The sequence below is a fragment of the Natrix helvetica genome (assembly GCF_964273705.1).
Source record: "Natrix helvetica genome assembly, chromosome: 11".
In the NCBI taxonomy this organism is placed as follows: domain Eukaryota; kingdom Metazoa; phylum Chordata; class Lepidosauria; order Squamata; family Natricidae; genus Natrix; species Natrix helvetica.
This window is the reverse complement of record NC_138562.1, coordinates 16,922,264-16,942,489: the sequence shown is the minus strand read 5'-3', so window position 1 is coordinate 16,942,489 and position 20,226 is coordinate 16,922,264. Positions and strand designations below refer to the sequence as shown.

General features: G+C 41.8%; 1 protein-coding gene across 2 annotated transcripts in view; it reads left to right on the top strand.

Annotated features, from left to right (window-relative positions):
- The first annotated feature begins 855 nt into the window (after positions 1-855).
- KLHL4 (kelch like family member 4) overlaps positions 856-20,226 on the top strand; it is a 33,228-nt gene continuing 13,857 nt past the window's right edge. For both annotated transcript variants that reach the window (XM_081964231.1, XM_081964230.1), the window contains exons 1-2: positions 856-1,296; positions 18,859-19,038. In XM_081964231.1, coding sequence (XP_081820357.1) covers positions 872-1,296; positions 18,859-19,038 — 605 coding nt within the window. In that variant the 5' untranslated portion in view covers positions 856-871. The remainder of the gene's footprint in view (positions 1,297-18,858; positions 19,039-20,226) is intronic.

The following is a 20,226-nucleotide window of genomic DNA, read 5'->3' as shown; positions in this document are numbered from 1 at the left end:
ATTTCAAATTTTTGTGGAGGGAGAAGTGTGTGTGTGTGTGTGTGTGTGTGTGTGTGTGTGTGTAGCTGGATTTCCAGGTGGTATAAATACAAATTGCTTTGCTTTTCTGTTGGGTGTTTTGTTTTTTTTAAACAAGCCACTGAAGTTGCAGAAAACGATCCCTTAGGATGAGAGCAGGGGAGGTTATATATTTGACAGCACCGTGTGACAAGGCTGCCTGCAACTGTGCGCGAGAGACCGAGAGACAGTGAGAGAAGCTAGCGGCACATGCTTGCTTTGGAAGCTGAGCTGAACGACTTGCTTTAAGATTTGACCTCATCTCTCCCCCCTTCCCCCCACCACCCCGGAATGGATTCATCCCACCACCCCCTCTACAGCGAGTGAGAGTCTTCAGAGGGGGCAGAACTGTGAGAAACCTGCAAAGAAAGGACGAAAAGGAAAGAAGCCAAGTCAAAATCTCAGAAGGACCTGCTTTTCTGCTCTGAGGGGATGGAGACCAGCGGTTGAGGAACCCGGGAGATAAACAAGATCCTATTTCCTTTTTAAAATAGCACACTTTTTTTGCTTGATTTCTGGACTGCCTTTCCTTTCCTTTCCCTTCCCTTATCTTCTTTCCTCTCCTCTCCTCTCCCTTCCCTTATCTTCTTTCCTTTTCCTCCCCTTATCATCCTTCCTTTCCTTTCCCTTCCCTGATCTTCTTTCCTTTCCCTTCCTTTCCTTTCCTTTCCCTTCCCTTCCCTTCCCTTCCCTTATCTTCTGTCCTTTCCTTTCCCTTCCCTCATCTCCTTTCCTTTCCCTTCCCTTCCCTTATCTTCTGTCCTTTCCTTTCCTTCCCTCCCCCCCCCACCATTTAACCTTCAGCTTTGCCAAGATGTCAGTCTCCGGAAAGAAGGAATTTGATGTGAAACAGATCTTGAGACTTCGTTGGAGATGGTTTAGCCATCCGTCTCAGAATGCCACCAGCCCCGGAGTCTGGTTGCAACAGGAAGGATATGAGCATCGAGGGACCTCAGTTCAAAACAGGCTGAAGAATCACTCCTGGGACAGGAGCCGGCTGAAAAAGAACAGCAGCCCTCTTCATCCCAACCTCTTGGCGCCAGGACCCAGCCTGACCCCTCTACCCCACCAGCCGGCTTCTGCCTGCCCCCAGGAGAACCTTCCCGCACCTCTGCAGCTGTCCCGGGAGACACCGAAAACAACGGACAGCCCAGATCTGGCCAAGAAAGGAGAGGGCCACAAAAGCAGCCAGGAGTTGCAGATGATTACAGAAGAGGACATCAAGGAGTCGGCCAAAAGGTAAGGCACTTTTTTGATTGCACAATCGAAACGCCTGCAGTTCCATCTCATGCACCTAAGAATAACCAGCTTGGTGGGAATAACGCTTAGACTTATATACTGCTTTACAGTGCTTTACAGCCCTTTCTAAGCGGCTTACATGTTTACAGAGTCAGCCTCTTGCCCCAACAATTCTGGTCCTCACCCGCCTTGGAAAGATGGAAGGCTGAGCCAATCTTGAGCCTGGTGAGATTTGAGCTGCCAAATTGCGGGCAGCCGGCAGTCAGCAGAAGTAACCTGCAGTATTGCACTCTAACCACTGCGCCACCACGGCCTTCCATCCCAACATTTTGGGGTAAGCCATGTACCCAAAATTAACAGCAGTTTGATGACCCAGGGCAAAGTACAAGTGGGAAGATCTCTGCCTCCGCCACCTCCCAAAGTCTACACCAGGGGTGTCCATCCTTGGCCACTTTAAGACCCTTGCTGGCTGGGGAATTCTGGGAGTGGATGTCCACAAGTCTTAAAGTTGTCAAGGTTAGATTATTACTCTACAATTGGACTCCATAACCACAACGAAGGGAGGTTTTATAAACCGTGATGGGGAAAAAGGATGTATTCATGGCTGGGTCACCTACCCAACCTGGAAGGGGTAGAATTCAATCCAAAGTATTGCTGTAGAAAAGGTGGACTTTTCGACCCAGTGCCTTGCTCTTTAAATGAAACTAAACCGAGTTGAAATGCTCACTTCCTCTGTAGCAATGTAAACAAGGCATTAAAAGCAAAGTTTGTGTGTGTGTGTGTGTGCTGTGCAAAATTAGGTTGTGTTTTGTGCCTTAGATAGATAGATAGATAGATAGATAGATAGATAGATAGATAGATAGATAGATAGATAATAGATAGATAGATAGATAGATAGATAGATAGATAGATAGATATAGATATAGATATAGATATAGATATAGATAGATTGATAGATTGATAGATTGATAGATTGATAGATTGATAGATTGATAGATTGATAGATTGATAGATTGATAGATTGATAGATAGATGATAGATAGATGATAGATGATAGATGATAGATGATAGATGATAGATGAAGATATAGATATAGATATAGATATAGATATAGATTAGATATAGATATAGATATAGATATAGATATAGATATAGATAGATAGATAGATAGATAGATAGATAGATAGATAGATAGATAGATAGATAGATAGATAGATAGATAGATATAGATAGATATAGATAGATATAGATAGATATTTCTGCTTCATCTGTTTTTAATCCCTCGCTTCTTCTCTTCACCTTTTCAATAACTCTGCAAAGCATTTGGTCCTTGGTAAATGAAGCAGTTGCAAATTATTCTTTGTGGCGCTTGGGATGAATGGAATACATTGGGATACTCGGCTCTACCAACATATTTACACCCCCACGCACACATACGCACTCTGTTTGTACAGATGCATGGACACTTCCTGCTTTTAATCTTGCTGCAGCTGTCCATTGCCTCATTCATAAAATATAATTAACCTTGAACTGGGCTGGGATTGCAGCTTTACCAAGATTTGCGTTCAAACTGTGTTCGTCTCCAGGGCAGCTCGTTGTGAGATGAAGCTAAAGTCGCACCCTTAAATGTGAACCCAGGTCCTTGAAATCACGTTCAATGTCTTAAGGATTTAGAAGGGCAAACTTAGTGGGACAACAACTTTGCTGTTAATGAACAATAAACCCCATTCGGGATTCTTGTATGCACGCAGTTATATTTGTGCTTCTTTCTTACCTACCTACCAAGTCCTGTACTAAATTTGAGGGATGAAAAATCTGTCTTTAAGGGTATGATAAATGTGCACTTAAAAAAAAGGACTATGTTTTTACAGCATCTTTCTAAACTATGAGCAAATCAGGATCATTATTTCTGCCCATTTTTTGATATTTGGCCGGTGAAACAGCGGTTAAAGGTAAAGGTTCCCCTCGCACATATGTGCTAGTTGTTCCTGACTCTAGGGGGCAGTGCTCATCTCCGTTTCAAAGCCGAAGAGCCAGCGCTGTCTGAAGATGTCTCCGTGGTCATGTGGCCTGCATGACTAAACGCCGAAGGCGCACAGAACGCTGTTCCCTTCCCACCAAAGGTGGTTCCTATTTTTTCTACTTGCATTTTTTACCTGCTTTTGAACTGCTAGGTTGGCAGAAGCTGGGACAAGTAAGGGGAGCTCAGTCCATTACGCGGCACTAGGGATTTGAACCGCTGAACTGCCGACCTTTCTGATTGACAAGCTCAGCGTCTTAGCCACTGAGCCACTTCGTCCCTCTAGTTTTTATCCCTTTAGGAAGGGATAAAAACTTGAAATCAAAGAGGGATGGCTTAGGGCAGGGGTGTCCAAACTTGGGAACTTTAAGACTTGTGGACTTCAACTCCCAGAACTCCCCATTCTGGGAGTTGAAGTCCACAAGTCTTAAAGTTCCCAAGTTTGGACACCCCTGGCTTAGGGCAATTTCCCCCCCCCCCCCACAAAACCAGACCTTGCCGTTTGTTGGGAGCCTGGACAGACAAAAGAAAGTACTTCTTCCAGTTCTTTGGGTGAGCTGATGGAACTTCCTGCCACAAACCAACAAGGCGGCCACTCACTGAGATGGCTTTAAAAACAGCCCCATTAATGACCAGCTGGTTTGTTGAGAGTTTGATGCGTTGTCTACATCCAGAAAAATGAGTTAGTTCGGTAACATGATTGCCTGCAAAACCTTTAATTTAAAGGCAAAGTTGGGGACATCTGAGACAGGGAATTCCATGGTATATCTGTGTGTCGAAAGCTGCAAGAAGGCAGGGCTGGTGCATGATCCAAACCAAAACTCTTTTATACGCGCATGTACAAAAAAGCCAATGCTTGATCCGTGATATTGTTCCTACGGTGCTGCAGGTTTTGATACTCTCTCTGGGCACCATTTTGCTTTGAATGATCAAGAAAAATGGGCCTAGAGTTTTGAGTACGTAACTGCTTGCTGTGCATGCAGAATGCTGGCCTCTATAGACGTATCACCTTATCTTGTAGTTGTTGTGGCTTGTCGGTCCCTCCAGCAGCCGAATCAGAGGAGGAGGAAAAGGCGTGGGAATCAGGATCAGCATCAAGGCAACCTGAGAGCTCCGAGGGGGAAGAGGGAATGGAGCTATCAGAAATAGAGACAGAGGCAGAGCTTGGGCTGTCTATCAACCCTCAGATGGAGAGTCAATAGCCCCCAGGCCTGGAGGTAGCTGATGAGGAAGAAGGAAGAGCAGGTGAGTCCAGTGCCTTATATGCGGATGCACAGAAGGCAGAGGAGAGGAGAGCAGTGGAAATCTATGGGCTGGTCCTTGGGACAGAAGAGCCACTACTGCTAGAGAAGCCCCACCCTAGGTCTGGGGATAAAAGGCAGGGGGTGGAGCTGAATAGATATGACAGACAGCCATTCATCTCCCTGACGGACAGACTTGTTAGCCTGCAGTGTGAGAGAAACTTTTTGCTGGGGCTGCTGGCGCTACTAATAAAGGAATCTTTGGGTGAACTTCAGAGGGGTTTGGAAGCTGGGTCTGAACAAGAAGTGCTGTACAAAACTGTTCATTCTAGATGCTACTTTTCATGCCATTCTAGATGGCTCGTGGCAAGGAATTCCCTCAGTTTGCTGAAGAAGAGCCTTGGTAGAAAGTCTTAGGAAGCTTCATGCAAACAACATGTTCTGCTGGTTTTAAAAGATCAGCTGAGCATGATGTCATCCATTTATCCAGAACATTCCTTAAAAGTTTTATTTTGGTCTGAGTCACTTTTCAGGAATTCCCTTTCACTATTGGCTTTGCTGAAAAACTGGAGCGTTTCCAGGAGACATGGAAGAATCTGGGCCCTGATCTGACTTTTGAAGAAGACCTTCTTTGATGAGATCTGAGGGGCATCTAATTCAATGTTATCTTCCCACAATGACCCATCAGAAACTTGGGGGATGTTGACCATCGAGGCGAGAGTTGTTTCTTAGGTCAACTTGCCATTATTTCTCCAGCAATTTCTTCTCAGTTCAGAAGGGATAATTAGGAAATAGACTAGACTAGACTAGACTAGACTAGACTAGAATAGAATAGAATAGAATAATAGAGTTGGAAGGGACCTTGGAGGTCTTTTAGTCCAACCCCCTGCCTAGGCAGGAACCCCTATACCATTTCAGACAAATGGCTATCCAACATCTTCTTAAAAACTTCCAGTGTTGGGGGATTCACAACTTCTGGAGGCAAGCTGTTCCACTGATTAATTGTTCTAACTGTCAGGAAATTTCTCCTTAGTTCCAAGTTGCATCTCTCCTTGGTTAGTTTTCACCCATTGCTTCTTGTTCTACCCTCAGGTGCCTTGGAGAATAGGTTGACTCCCTCTTCTTTGTGGCAACCCATGAGATATTGGAAGACTGCTATCATGTCACCCCTAGTCCTTATTTTCATTAAACTAGATATCCCCAGTTCCTGCAACCGTTCTTCATATGTTTTAGCCTCCAGTCTCCTGATCCTCTTGGTTGCTCTTCTCTGCACTCTTTCTAGAGTCTCAACATATGAACTCCACTAATTGATTCATCTACCATGGGAGTAGGATTTTCTCACCCACCTCATCCTTAAGAAGGCTAGAAGCATGTCGAGTTGTGCTGATAATGACGTGAACGAGCTTGAGAAGTTCTAACGTCAAATGGAGCCAAAGATGTCCATGACCAGAGATGGCTCAGGCTCTGATCAGATGGGTGGATAGCTGCTTCCTGCAGAGGTGCCCAATTTCAATTTCAGGTCACACCTGTACTTTCTATGCAGGTGACATTGAATCAGGCTCCCAAACTAATAGAAGCGTAAGCTTATTTCAGGCTCCCGTAATGAGTTCTAATCAGCATCCAAATAAGGTTAGGGTTGACTGTGCAGAAAATCATTAAAATCCTGAGTCTGTAGACTGGCGGTACAAGACCAAGAAGGTTAAATGCACGCATACCTTACTTTCAGAAAATGATGTCCAAAGACCCATGACAGTTTTAGCTTCTGTTTTCTCCTCCTGGGATGATTAAATCAATAGTTTATTGTGCTTTTCTCTATCACAAAAGGGAGACGCCTGGAGAATGTTTATTGAGGTTAGAACACTGATATTCTTTTTAAATTAAAAAAAAAAGGTCTATTTTTTGCTTCTCCATTTGGAATAGCAATTTACCAGGAAAACCCTTTTGGCTTATTGTCAAAAAATACTTACAATCGGATCTTTATTTTTCATCAGAGTTAAAGGGAAAAAAATCTGGGAAATGAGAAAGAAAGGGAGAGATAATTGGTTTGGGGCAGTGGTGAAATTCATTTTTTTTTACTACCGGTTCTGTGGGCGTGGCTTGGTGGGCGTGGCAGGGGAAGGATACTTCAAAATCTCCATTCCCTCCCCACTCCTGGGAGAAGGATATTGCAAAATCTCCATTCCCACCCAACTCTGGGGCCAGTCAGAAATGGTATTTGCTGGTTCGGCGAACTACTCAAAATTTCTGCTACCGGTTCTCCAGAACCTGTCAGCACCTACTGAATTTCACCCCGGGTTGGTGTGTGTGTGTGTGTGTGTGTGTGTGCGTGTGCGTGTGTGTGTGTGAGCTAAACTTAACAGAATGAGAACCATGAAATATCCATTGCTATCTGGAAACAATAACATCTTGCCATTCAGAATGATATGCCGTATGCCGTTAAAATAATTCTTTATATATATAAAACTGCTTATACTCTTATGAGTGGCATTAACAGGATTCACCTATGCAATTCAGTACTGATTTAAAACTCTGACATAGTGGAAGAGATGACTTCCCACAGTTGTGGGAAGTTTGCTGGAAGTTTTCAAGAAAAGGTTGGATGTTCATTCATTCAGGATTATATAAGTTCTCCTCCTCAGTTGGACTAGAAGATCTCCAAGGTCCCTTCCAGCCCGGTGAGTCTATGATTCTATAGTATAGCTAGACATCCAATAACTTCCTGCTCTCTATGTCTAATAATAGCAATAGCATATATACTTATATGCCACTTCACAGTGCTTTATAGCCCTCACTAAGCGGTTTACAGAGTCGGCCTATTGCCCCCAACAATTTGGGTCCTCATTTTACCCACCTCGGAAGGATGGAGGGCTTAGTCAATCTTGAGCCAGTGAGACTCGAACTGCCGAACTGCTGGCAGAAGTAGCCTACAATGCTGCATTCTAACCATTGTGCCAACATGGCTTGGTATAAAGAGAATATAAAGGGGAAAAGAAGAGGAAAAAATAAACATACATCAGCCACAAACAGAGCAACCAAACAATAATAGAAAAATATGTGTATAAAGAATAACGAATGTTAAATATTACTACTAAGATTAACATTACATATAAAATGTCTACCCTGGCTGAATGCTGAAAAGTATATCTAAAATATCTGGTATGTTTTCCCCCTCTTATAAAATAGGTCTACAAGTAATTATAAACTTTCTCATTTAATAATAGGAATAGCAATAGCACTTAGACTTATATACCGCTTCATAGTGCTTTACAGCCCTCTCTAAGCATCCTGGCATCGGGGAAAGACTTAGTTTGTTGCGTACTACAATTTCTTTTGTGAACTCATTCCATACCTATGTGTGCCTGTAGTTGATCTGCAGATTAGAAAGAATGTGTAGAAAAAAATGTTACGATGGGCAGTTTCCCCTGAAGGACCTTAACAGTGGAAATTTTGGGAGCCTTAGGCATAATCGGGGCAAATACTTTGAGTACTTGTTTCTGGTTTACCAACTATTTCAAGCTAGGCAACTTTTTCTAAGAACCTTTCTACTACATTCATGTATCCTTCCTCCCATAGCTTGTCCTGCTTTCCTTCTGTGATTAGTATCTTGCTCTGAATCTGATTTGTAGAATTAATACCCAATTTCCATAACATGGACTTTCCATGTTACAATCAATGCATAGGTGCATCTATCAATACAATGCATCTCTCTCTGTCTCTCTCTCTTTCTTTCTATCGCAGGGGTGTCCAAACTTGGGAATTTTAAGACTTGTGGACTTCAACTCCCAGAATTCCCCAGCCAGGCTGGCTGGGGAATTCTGGGAGTTGAAGTCCACAAGTCTTAAAGTTCCCAAGTTTGGACACCCCTGTTCTATCGTCTATCATCTGTCTACCTATCATTTACCTTTCCATCCATCCATCCATCCATCCATCCATCCATCCATCCATTCATTCATCCATCCATCTATTGTCTACCTGTCTATCATCTATCTATCTATCATCTATCTATCTATCTATCTATCTATCTATCTATCTATCTATCTATCTATCTATCTATCTATCTATCTATCTATCATCTACCTACCTACCTACCTACCTACCTACCTACCTACCTACCTACCTACCTACCTTTCTATCTTTTATGCCATCCATCTCCCACACAATGTTACTCTGAGTGGCTAACAAATTATAAGACAAGTTAAAAACACAGCTAAAATATCAAAACATTAAAAACTATGCAGAGTAGAATATTGTTAAAAACTGTCCAAAAATATACTATTGTTAAAAAAACCCACAACCCCCATGGCCTTCCCTTTCCTTTACGCACTAAGAATGATTTCAGAAACAATTTAAACTACATTTGGACTCTTTCAGGTGCTCTCTGTTCTTTCCTTTTCTAAATGCGGTCATTCACCTCCTCCTAAAGCCAGAGACATGCTCACTGACAATGTAATTTCTGATTTTCCATCACGTCTGGTTTTTTGCTTCTGTTTCTGTTTTTTTCCCTGTCCTCTCTGTCTTAATAACTAGCATCTTTCTTGCCTAGAGATGCACCGTTTCCATGGCCCATCCATGCTGTTCATATTCTGTGAAGCTGGTTTCCTAGCCAACCTCACACACGGTTTCTATTCAGAAAGTGGCAGGATCTGTCAATTTCTTCCCTTGCAATTCTTCTTGCGGGAATCATAAATGTTTGTTCAAATAACAGAGACAGAAAACAACAGATAAAAGCCAATATATAGCAATAGCAAAAACACTTAGACTTGTATACCGCTTCACAGTGCTTTTAGAGCCCTCTCCAAGCGGTTTACAGCCGCTTGCCCCCAACAATCTGGGTCTTCCTTTTACCAACCTTGGAAGGTTGAGTCAACCTGGAGCCTGGTGATATTCGAACTCTTGGCAATGGGCAGAGTTAGTCTGCAATATTGCATTCTAGTCACTGGGAGGGAGGGAGGGAAGGAGGGAAGGAAAGAAGGAAGGGCAATAGCACTTAGATTTATATACCGCTTTACAGTGCTTTACAGCCTTCTCTAAGTGGTTTACAGAGTCAGCATCTTGCCCCCAACAATCTGGGTCCTCATTTTATCCACCTCAGAAGGATGGAAGGTTGAGTCAACCTTGAGCCTGGTGAGATTCGAACTGCCAAATTGCAAGCAGCTGGCAGTCAGCAGAAGTAGCCTGCAGTACTGCCTTCTAACCACTGGGCCACCACAGCAGTTGATCTTCAGTTTACTGTAGGAATTATATTCTCTAAACAGAGCAGAACAGCTGCTAAGCAAAGTAACCTTTAAGGTTAATAGTCTTTCTCAAATATTGGGACACTGCTCTCATGTCTACCCCAGTCTTTCTTTTCTATAGAATAGATGTACCCCACTCCTGCGACCGTTCTTCATGTGTTTTAGCCTCCTTCATCTTTGTTGCTCTTCCCTGCACTCTTTCCAGTCTCGATATCTTTCTTTCTCATCTGCTTAGTCTGATGCATATCCTTCTGTTTGCCTTAAACCAAGAAGATCCAACGCGGAAACAATACATGTTTATTTTAACCATTTCCCTCTGTTTAGAATGGAAAAAGAAACATAACAGAAGGTCCTTACCCCCCCCTGCCATTTATAGTCCGCAAAACCTTTCAACTTTGTGAACATTTGGTTAACGCTTGAGAAAATCAACTTTTTGGAAAGATTCTGCAGACCATACATGAAAAGACAACCCAGTGCATGCAGGAAGAGTAAGGGTAGCAAAATGGTGCTTGGAGCAGACTTCAATCAACGGGCAACCGTACGGTCATTTTTAGAAAGACATAAAACTGTAGAAATGCAGTCTAAAAGCACTTAAGCAGTAATGGACAATTCAAGGTTATTTCATGGCTGAACCAGGCATTTGTGAACTATTTATAGGCGACTGGAACAAGCTATTGGTAAACATGTCCTGAAGTTTAGAAGGTTGTCCCCTACTTCGTGGTGTTAGCCGAGTAACAGAATAGCAGAGTTGGAAGGGACCTTGGAGGTCTTCTAGTCCAACCCCCTGCTCAAGCAGGAAACCCTAAACCATTCTGGACAAATGGTTGTCCAATCTCTCCTCGAAAACCTCCAGCGTTGGAGCATTCACAACTTCTGGAGGCAGGTTGTTCCACTGATTAATTGTTCTAAGCATCAGGAAAATTATCCTTAGTTCTAGGCTGCTTCTCTCCTTGATTAGTTTCCATCCATTGCTTCTTGTAATACCCACAGCTGCTTTGGAGAATAGCTTGACTGCCCCTTCTTTGTGGCAGCCCCTGAGATATTGGAAGACTGCTATTGTATCACCTCTAGTCCTTCTATTCATTAAACGAGACATACCCATTTTCTGCAACTGTTCTTCGCATGTTTTGTCCTCCAGTCTCCTAACCATCTTCGTTACTCTTCTCTGCATTCTTTCTAGAGCCTCAACATATCTCCATGTTTATACTCCAATATTAATGCCTGGTTCTGAGCAATATTGAATTTTAGAAATGCAATGCTCCTATTTTTAAATGTAGAATCTATCATTTATTTTTCCCCTCTAGGCTCTGTCACCTATCCAATCAGTTCTGGTGCAAATAAGAATAAATTAACTGTTTAAACAGCCTTGAATTTCAACAAGAAGAGGGAAAAAAAAAACCAGGCTTCATATGAACTACCCTGAAGTTTCGTAGGAAATTGAGCTGTCACTTGGTTTAATAAATGCTAGACTGTTATCTTTCTTGGCACCTTAAAGTAAACTCAGAATGTCATGCAGTTCAAGGTTATAAATCTGTAGCAGTCGTAAATTTGTCAAACAAATTTCATTTTCAATTCCGTTTTTTCCAAGCTTGATTCAAATAATGTCAAGTTTGATGGAATTGCAGCCATGACTGAAGGAAAAGAGATGTTGCAATACAGTCCAAACAAGATATCCAGGTTTCCAAATTGAATATTGTGGTTTAAAGCAAGATCCAAACTTGGACTATGAGAATGTTATTCCACGGTGATACAGAGAATCAGACTCTGCTTGAGTATAGTTAAAACTGATCAACTCTACTGAATTTCAGAGCCAGATTACTTAAGGCATTAATCAAGTCCTGAATGAATCAACCTATGGCAGGCATTTTTCCATGTCAACATAGGATCCATAAATGAAGGTAGCTATGTGTCTGTGGATGGTGGAACTTAGATTCAGAACTGAATTCTTCAGGGACAGACTCAAAAACAGGAAGACATCACTCTGGCTTCCTACTAGTTCAAAGAGCTAATCCTTCTGTGTCTCATCTGCTAAATATCTCACCATGGTCTCCTTCTACCCTTCTTCTGATTCAAAGACTGATCCTTCTATGTCTCTTCTGCTAAATGTCTCACCATCATTTCCTTCTACCCTTCTTCTGATTCAAAGACTTGGTCCTTCTGTATCTCCTCTGCTAAATGTCTCACCATCTTCTTCCTTGTCAGAGGAGGCTTCTAGGAGAGTTCTTCAAACATTCTATATACATTTATTTTTTTGGTTTTTCCTCTCTCCATTAGTCTTCCCAATCTCTCATTCATTTCTTTTCTCCTTCACTAAAGAATTGGCTTGTCTAAGAGTTTGTGGCTTTCTCATTTAGGAACACACAAAAATTGCTATTTGCCAGAAGCCCGGTTTCTAACTGTGAAATGTCATCCAACCAACTTAGCAAGCTTATTGGCAATTTACTTAATAAAAAAGAACCAAAATAATTGTGGCTGGAACACAATTTGTTATTTATTTACAACACTTCTATCCTCTGGCTCAAAGAGTCCAGGTGAGCAACCTTTCGATAAAACTCATGAAATAATCATCATAGCATAAATATTAAAAGTGGTATAAAAATAAGGAAAAGATAAAATATACTTCGATTCACATATACTATTCTTTTGTTCTGACTCTTGAAATCTAGCCATTGTTAAGGTTCTACAGGATTTGGGGAAGGGAAGGAAAGAAGGATCCCAGAAGAGAAAAGGGAGAAAAGGGAAAGGAGGAAGGAAAGAGAAGGAAGGGAGGAATGAATGAAGGATCCTAAAAGAGAAAGGGAGGGAGAAAAGGGAAAGGGGGAAGGGAAGGGAAGGGAAGGGAGGAGGGAAAGGAAAAGAAGTATTGATAATGCAATGATGGAAGGTTGAAACAATAAAAAATAGTACTGGAGGATGATTGTGCTTTGATTCTTTTACACATCAGTGTCTCACTTATCTATACATTTTTAGCAACAAACATTGCATCCGCACTCAAATTTCCTGTCCAAAATCAGATCATCATAGAATGTCCAGTCTTTTCATCTCATCTCAAGCCTGCAGCCTTTTTCTGTTTTTCTTATCCCAAATGAAATCACACTTCAGTGTAGATTTAGGCATCTCTCCTTCTGTTCACCAGTATTCAAAGCTGTCAATGCCTATTAATTTCTGTCAGCATCTTTTATAATCAGGACCCCAAGAGCAAGCTGACGAATTGCTAAAATACACAAATGAGAGGAAGGGTTTATTCTGAGATCCCCCCCCCCCCATATGGTGAGATATTCCATTGCGTTAAGTTTTCAGAGCAGCCTAGGCAAATTCTGCTCAGCAAGTAATGTAGGACTAAAACTTAACAATTTATAAACAGGAGCTGAATTGGTGAGGTTCTACTCTGATCTTATTATTAGATTAGCTACGGCAGCATGTTCAGTTGTTAATCTGAAGACTCAATCAATCAGTCAATGAAGACTCAATCAATGAAGACTCAATCAATCAATCAATCAAGACTCAATCAATCAATCTTAAGATTTGGCTGGGACGGATCCCAATTTATAAACAGGAGCTGAATTGATGATGTTTTATTCTGAGTTTATTATTAGATTAGCTTCTGCAGCATGTTCAGTTCTTAATCTGAAGACTCAATCAATCAATCAATCAATCAATCAATGAAAACTCAATCAATCAATGCTCAATCTATCTATTTTAAGATTTGGACAGATCCCATCCTTGTTAAAAACTGGATGTTGCTGAACATGTAGGGAGTGATTCTCATAACTTCATGTGTACATCACGATTTGGTTTACACTGCAAGTGAAGTATTTTGTTCTTGATTTTATGTCGGGTTGGGTCTCTCTTATGTCTCTCGGTCTCTGTCTTTGTCTCTCTCTGTCTCTCTGTCTCTGTCTCTGTCTCTCTCTCTCTCTCTTTCCATTCCCTGCTACATTTGGCATCCCTCTCTTCTCTCACTTCCACAATGTCATCTTTTGACAGCAAATCCAGTCTTCAGCATAATCAAAAGAACAGCCTGAAAGGTATTATCAGGACAGCAAGTTACATCTCCAGTGAGGCTGTTTCTACGGAAACCACCGTTTCTAATTATGGTGGGCCTTTCTGACAGCTCATGCAAAATGACACATCACTTTGGAGGTGTGCAACATTCTGCAAACGTTCTCAGCATCTTCTTCGGTTAGTGCTCCATTACCAATGCGCACAACAATTATTTTTGGAGGCTCTTGATATGACAATGATGATATTCGTACAAATGTTGCATGATAGAACCTTAGCTGTACATACTAAGTAGATGAACGCAAGTAGCTCTCCATGCATCACAACCAGAAGTCTGTGGCAAAGGGATCAAGTGGGAATATGCGCTAAATATGCTAGGAAATTCCTAATTCTACCACAAAATACAGTAAATCTGTCAACTTGGCTTTAAATCCTGTTTAAATATCCCTCTGGTTCACTTCCAAGTGGGGAGAAAGACACTGGAAACATGGAGGCTGATTGGAAAGATGGTCTAGTGAAGCAGAACCACCAAGCACGTGTGATTCTGGGTAGCTGACCACATAGAGTGGAGATTGAGGGTTATTTATACCCTCTCTGGGCTTTGAATGTGAACTTCCTGTTCCTGTGGCAAGAGCATGTATTCTATTGGCTGTTGTAGGGGGTCATAGCTAACTTTGTAGGTTGTCTGAATTAAGTATGGTGGAAGCTTGGCCTCTTTGTGATGATGTAATGAGAAGGCTTGTATCCTGAAAGAGTGTTGGGACATTCCTATTGCGTCTTCATGGCTTTCCTGCTTTGGATCTTGAGTGAGGGCTGATTCTACCATTCTACCTTATTCTGCCTTTGTTCAAAATATCCTGTCTTCCACGGATGACCAAATCTGCATTTCTAATAGCTGACCACATCTTAGTATCTGCTTGGGGGCAGAGAACTGTGGCTCTGAGCTTCTGTCTCCTTTAAGATTTCTATTTCTGTTTTAGGGGAAATATAATATTTTTAGTATTTCCTAAAATATTTCATTCTTCTAGGAGAAGGATGGTTGCTAAGTTTCTACAATCCCATAGAGTTCATTGCAGCTTGCTTGGAACTAAATGGTTGAAAGATTATATTCTGAAATCAAACTTTTGCGGGCAGAGGTGGTATTCAGCAGGTTCTGACCAGTTCTGGAGAACAGGTAGGAGAAATTTTGAGTAGTTCGGAGAACCGGTAAATGCCACCTCTGACTGGCCTCGCCCCCATCTATTCTCTGCCTCCCAAGTCCCAGCTGATTGGGAGGAAATGGAGGCAGTATCCTTACCCTGCCACACCCACCAGGCCACACCCACCAAGCCACACCCACAGAACCGGTAGTAAAAAAATTTGAATCCCATCACTGTATGCGGGCAAATCCATCCCACTCTATTAAAAATAAGATCTTTCTCAGTTGAAAAGCAGACACAGAATCCAAGCAAATATGGAAAGACATTTTCCTATGCAAACCAGCCTCCCAGTCCTCATCTTTGCCATTCATTTGGTAAGTCATTTTCTTGTAATCATTCTTACCTAAATCAGATATTAAAATGTATAAGCAATTACAAAAAATAAAGAAGATTAATTGCAAAAGCAATTATAATAGAGCAGCTGGGTGAACAATTACTGAATCTTGCATAATTAGATCAGTAGCTCACAGCAATTGCAAATAAATCAGATTTTTTTTTCCAGGCCTCGACCCTTCTCTTCTGGATTGGTGCAATGAGTCCCAGGTTGCAATCCTTCTTCTGCATTTTGCAGCCTTCTGACGTGGGCAACTAATCAAACCATAATTGGCTATTTACTTGATAAGCCAAGCAGATTATTCGAGCTGCACAGCACTAGGACAATTTAATTTATCATCATGTATGTGGAGGCATGTCTCCTGAGATATTTGGATGCATAATGAGATGTTCTTCATCAGGTCACAATTATCCAATCCTTTCAAATACTTCATCAGAATTACCTTTCTAAGAAAGGAATAGAATGGGGGAATCTGTAGTATATGCCAGTCGATTCCTCCAGGAGATCTCCAGGACTCTCCAAGAGACCTTGTTAAAATTTTGCCAAGTTTTTGTGCGCACATGCCCAAATCTTGCCTTCTCTCACCAAAAACCTCATGAAAATATGACGGCCTCATTTGAGATCTCAGGAGGCTTCATGTAACTCGCAAAAGCTCTGATTTTTGTCAACTTACAGGAGACGGATGAACTCTTGAAAGATTTTGAGGGCTCTTTTCCCCCCATCACCCAATCCTTTGTGGATCAGACTGCCTAATGTCACCTGGAACCAACGAAAGTCACTCATCCCTATTTGACAAATGATAGCTTACGAAACGTGGTTCACAAACCAGACAACAAGCCACCGTGTGCTTGGTTGGTTTTCTTAACACGCTGTCTGTATGCCTACGGAGATTCTCAATTATCCAGGTCAGGGGGTCCTCAAACTTTTTAAACAGGGGCCCTATTAACGATCCCTCAGACTGTTGGGGGGCCAGACTGGCTGGCTGGGTGTGGCTAAGTGGTCATATGATTGGGTGGGCATGGCCAATTTAGAAGTACATTTTGTCTTGGTCCTTGCTGTACTTGCTCCTCCCCTACTCACTCACCAGCCTGGATACTCACCGGCGGTGAAAAACATGTTTGTTTGTGTTTGTTTATGTTTATGTTTATTGGATTTATATGCCGCCCTTCTCCCAAAGGACTCAGGGCGGCGTACAACATTAAAAAAAACACAAATTACAAAAGTTAAAAAGAAATTAGATAGAGTATCCAACAAACCCAATTAGTATGAACAATAACATTTTAAAAATTGGATTAAAATTAACAATGAAATCAAGCATTTAACAATTACATCAAACATCTCGAAAGGCTGTTTTTAAAGTGTTTTTAAAGCATTAAAAAAAAAACTTTTAAAGCACCAGTTTACAAGCTGGCAGCAGAGCTGCTTTCCGAGGCAGCAGCAGCCCCTCCACTACTCCACCGGCCTGGATCATATGGCTGTGAAAAACATCCTGAAAGGCTGTTTTTAAAGTGTTTTTAAAGCATTAAAAAAAAACTTTTAAAGCACTACTTTACAAGCTGGCAGCAGAGCGGCTTTTCAAGCCAGCAGCAGCCCCTCCACTACTCCACCGGCCTGGATCATATGGCTGTGAAAAACATCCCGAAAGGCTGTTTTTAAAGTGTTTTTAAAGCATTAAAAAAACATTTAAAGCACCAGTTTACAAACTGGCAGCAGAGCTGCTTTCCAAGGCAGCAGCAGCCCATCCCCCTACTCACCCATCGGCTCTGGAATATGTGGCTGCACTGGCGAGATCACCCCTCAGTCAGTTGGTCCTCCCCAGCAACCTTTGGCAGCAGCGATGATCAGAAGTGCAGCTCAACCAGTGAAATAAGTAACCAGGAGTGCAGCTGGAGTGGATGCTCGCTGGAAGATAAGGCCGATGGTGAGAGGCAGGGTGAGGGGCAGGGCTGAATCCCACCCTTCTGGGGCCGGGTACTTTGCATTGGCGGGCCGTACCCGGCCCGCGGGCCGTACTTTGAGGATCGGTGATCTAGATCCTGGTTGTTCCAAAGACAGCCATATTTTTCAAAAGGCAACTGGACTTTCTTGGTGTTTCTCTGGAAGATGTTTCACTTCACATCCAAGAAGGCTTCTGGCTGAACAAAGGGAGCTGGAAGGATTCACATTTCTTAGCCGTCATCTGTTTGTTAGCATTCTGAAAGTCAGCCGTAAGTTCTCTGTAGCTCTGTTTGCTATCTGTCGCTCTTTGCGGCTTGTACGCCTTCTATTAGGAGCTTAGAGTTGTAGGCGAGCCTTCAAATCTTGGCTGATTCTTTCCCCCGTTCTTTGGCTTTGACAGGGATATAAATAATAGAAGAACAGGCTTTTGTTAAGGAAGCTTGTTTCCCTTTAGAGAACTCCCAAGAAGATGCTGTGTTGGGAAATAATTGGGTTGTGGTGGGTGAAAGAGATAGAACTTGAGAAGATGCTGAGAAGATGATTCAGGAAAAGATTATATCAAGAACGTGCAGGAAATACCAGAGGGACGGCCGCTGTTCTTTCCATTTTCTTTTCTTTGAGGCCCATGGAACTGATGTCCCCAGAGTCCAAGTACTTAGAGGCTACTTTATTTGAGGGAAAGGAAACGGTGTGCATGTAGCTGAGGACAATGAATGGTGCTACAATGAGTACTTTGAGTCTGTCAATAGAAAATAGACAAAACTATTCCAGGCATGGAAGCAAGAGCAGGAAACTACAAAATGCGCCGAAGCAAATGCTCTACACGAGACATGATTTCCAGGGAAAGTTCCTGATCATGCTACAATAAATATTCAACTTGGAGTGTGATGGACTCTACAACTCTGCAACTTTAAGATGGAGCTGTATCTTGATTCTGTCTTTCATTTTAAAATCAATTAAGAGAAGAGCAGTAACCTTCCGCTGCCATGCCCACCAAGCCATGCCCACAGAACCAGTAGTAAAAAGAATTGAATCACACTATTGCTGCATGTATCTTCTAATCTAAGGGCTCAGTCAATTTTGGCAACTTCATCTGAAAAGTAGGTGGACATCAGGAGACACGGAGTGAGATTGCTTCTAATGCTGATTTAGAGACCTGTGCTATTGGTACGTTTTCCACCCGTGTTAACCCCAATCCCTCATGGCTAACTCGCAAATCAAATAGGCATATGAAACCCAAGTTGATTCAATATTTCTAGCCAGACGCCATTTCAGACTTTGAAAAATGACCCTTTGTACAAAACCTTAGAAATAGCAGCCTGGAACTCAACTGGGGTCTTTGTGTTCCTGATTGCTGAATTGTTTTCCTGCCTATTATTTATCTTCTGTAAACAATTTTGCAGGGGTCCCTGTCCCCTCCTCAATGTCAAAAGGAAGAAAGAAGCTGTCCCTTGGTACATATCCTAATGTATGATTCCAAATAAAAATTGAATTCTAGGGGGACATCATTAATCAACCTCCTGGGTCTTTGAATATGGTAATTTCCATAAGCAGCAATTACCTTGTTTAAAGGAGTTCATTTCCTCTCTAACAGGCTATCCGTGAGCAGCTCCTCCTCCTCCTCTCTGGGGGTGAACAGTAATGGAGTTGATACCTGTTTCCATTCCGCAAACCACGCCGAGGAAACCTTCCGCAAGATGGAGAACTACCTGCAGCAGAAGCAGCTCTGCGATGTCCTCCTCCTTGCTGGAGACCACAAGATCCCTGCTCACAGGTACGCATTTTGGCCCGTTCTTTCTATAACCCGGGGGAAAAATCAATCGGCCTGGATAATGTGGAACGAAGAGTGCCGTGCAGGTGTTGGAAATGGATGAAACGCTGCAGTCTCATAAGATCTGATGATGGTCACCTTCTGCTAGGCGCAGAGCAATTAGATTCACACGTGAAAGGTTCAAGTTCACAACTTTATTGTGTTCCACCTATTGCACAAGAATCTCCCCAGATTGCTCACCTTCCCTCTCTCATCTTCCCCTTTCTTTCTCTCTCACACACATCTCTCTATGTAACATATCTATCTCTATCGTCTGTCTGTCTGTCTGTCTGTCTGTCTGTCTGTCTGTCTGTCTGTCTATCGATCGATCCATCATCTATGTATCTACTATATCTATCCATTTATATCTATGCATCTTTATCTTTATATCTATCTATCTATCTATCTATCTATCTATCTATCTATCTATCTATCTATCTATCTATCATCTATATTTATTCATTTCTCTATCCATCTTTTATCTATTGCCTATTTCTATCTATCTATATTATTTGTCTGTCTGTCTGTCATCTATGTATCCATCTATATCTATTCATTTATATATATATATATCCATTTATCTATCTATTTATTTCTCTATCCATCCATCCATCCATCCATCCATCCATCATCTATATCTATTCATCTTTATCTATCCATCTTTATCTGTCTATTTCTATCTATCTATCTATCTATCTATCTATCTATCTATCTATCTATCTATCTATCTATCTATCTATCTATCTATCTATCATCATCTAATTTCTCAGAAATTTTATAGCCACCCGTCTCATCAAATCTATCCATCCCTAGGTGGTGAGCAAGAATATATGATACTTTGCGCAGTGAGATCAAAGAACATTGGAATTAATCTTATTATAGTGTTCTAAAATAAGAACTGTAAGGACTGGAGACATACTTTAAAAGCCATTAGAAGCACAAAGAAAACCTATTTTGTCACCATATCATTGGCTTGCCTGTCCTTCTGGTTATTGTAGAGAAATCCCAACTAATCCAGCTGACTCTTTTGAAATCCCTGTGCTATAAAGCTGTTTGTGTAACTAGCTTCCCAAAGGGTAATAAATGACCCAAATGTCTACTTGCAAAATGAAAGTTAGACCCACATGATTGGATAATTGGATAATTGGATTG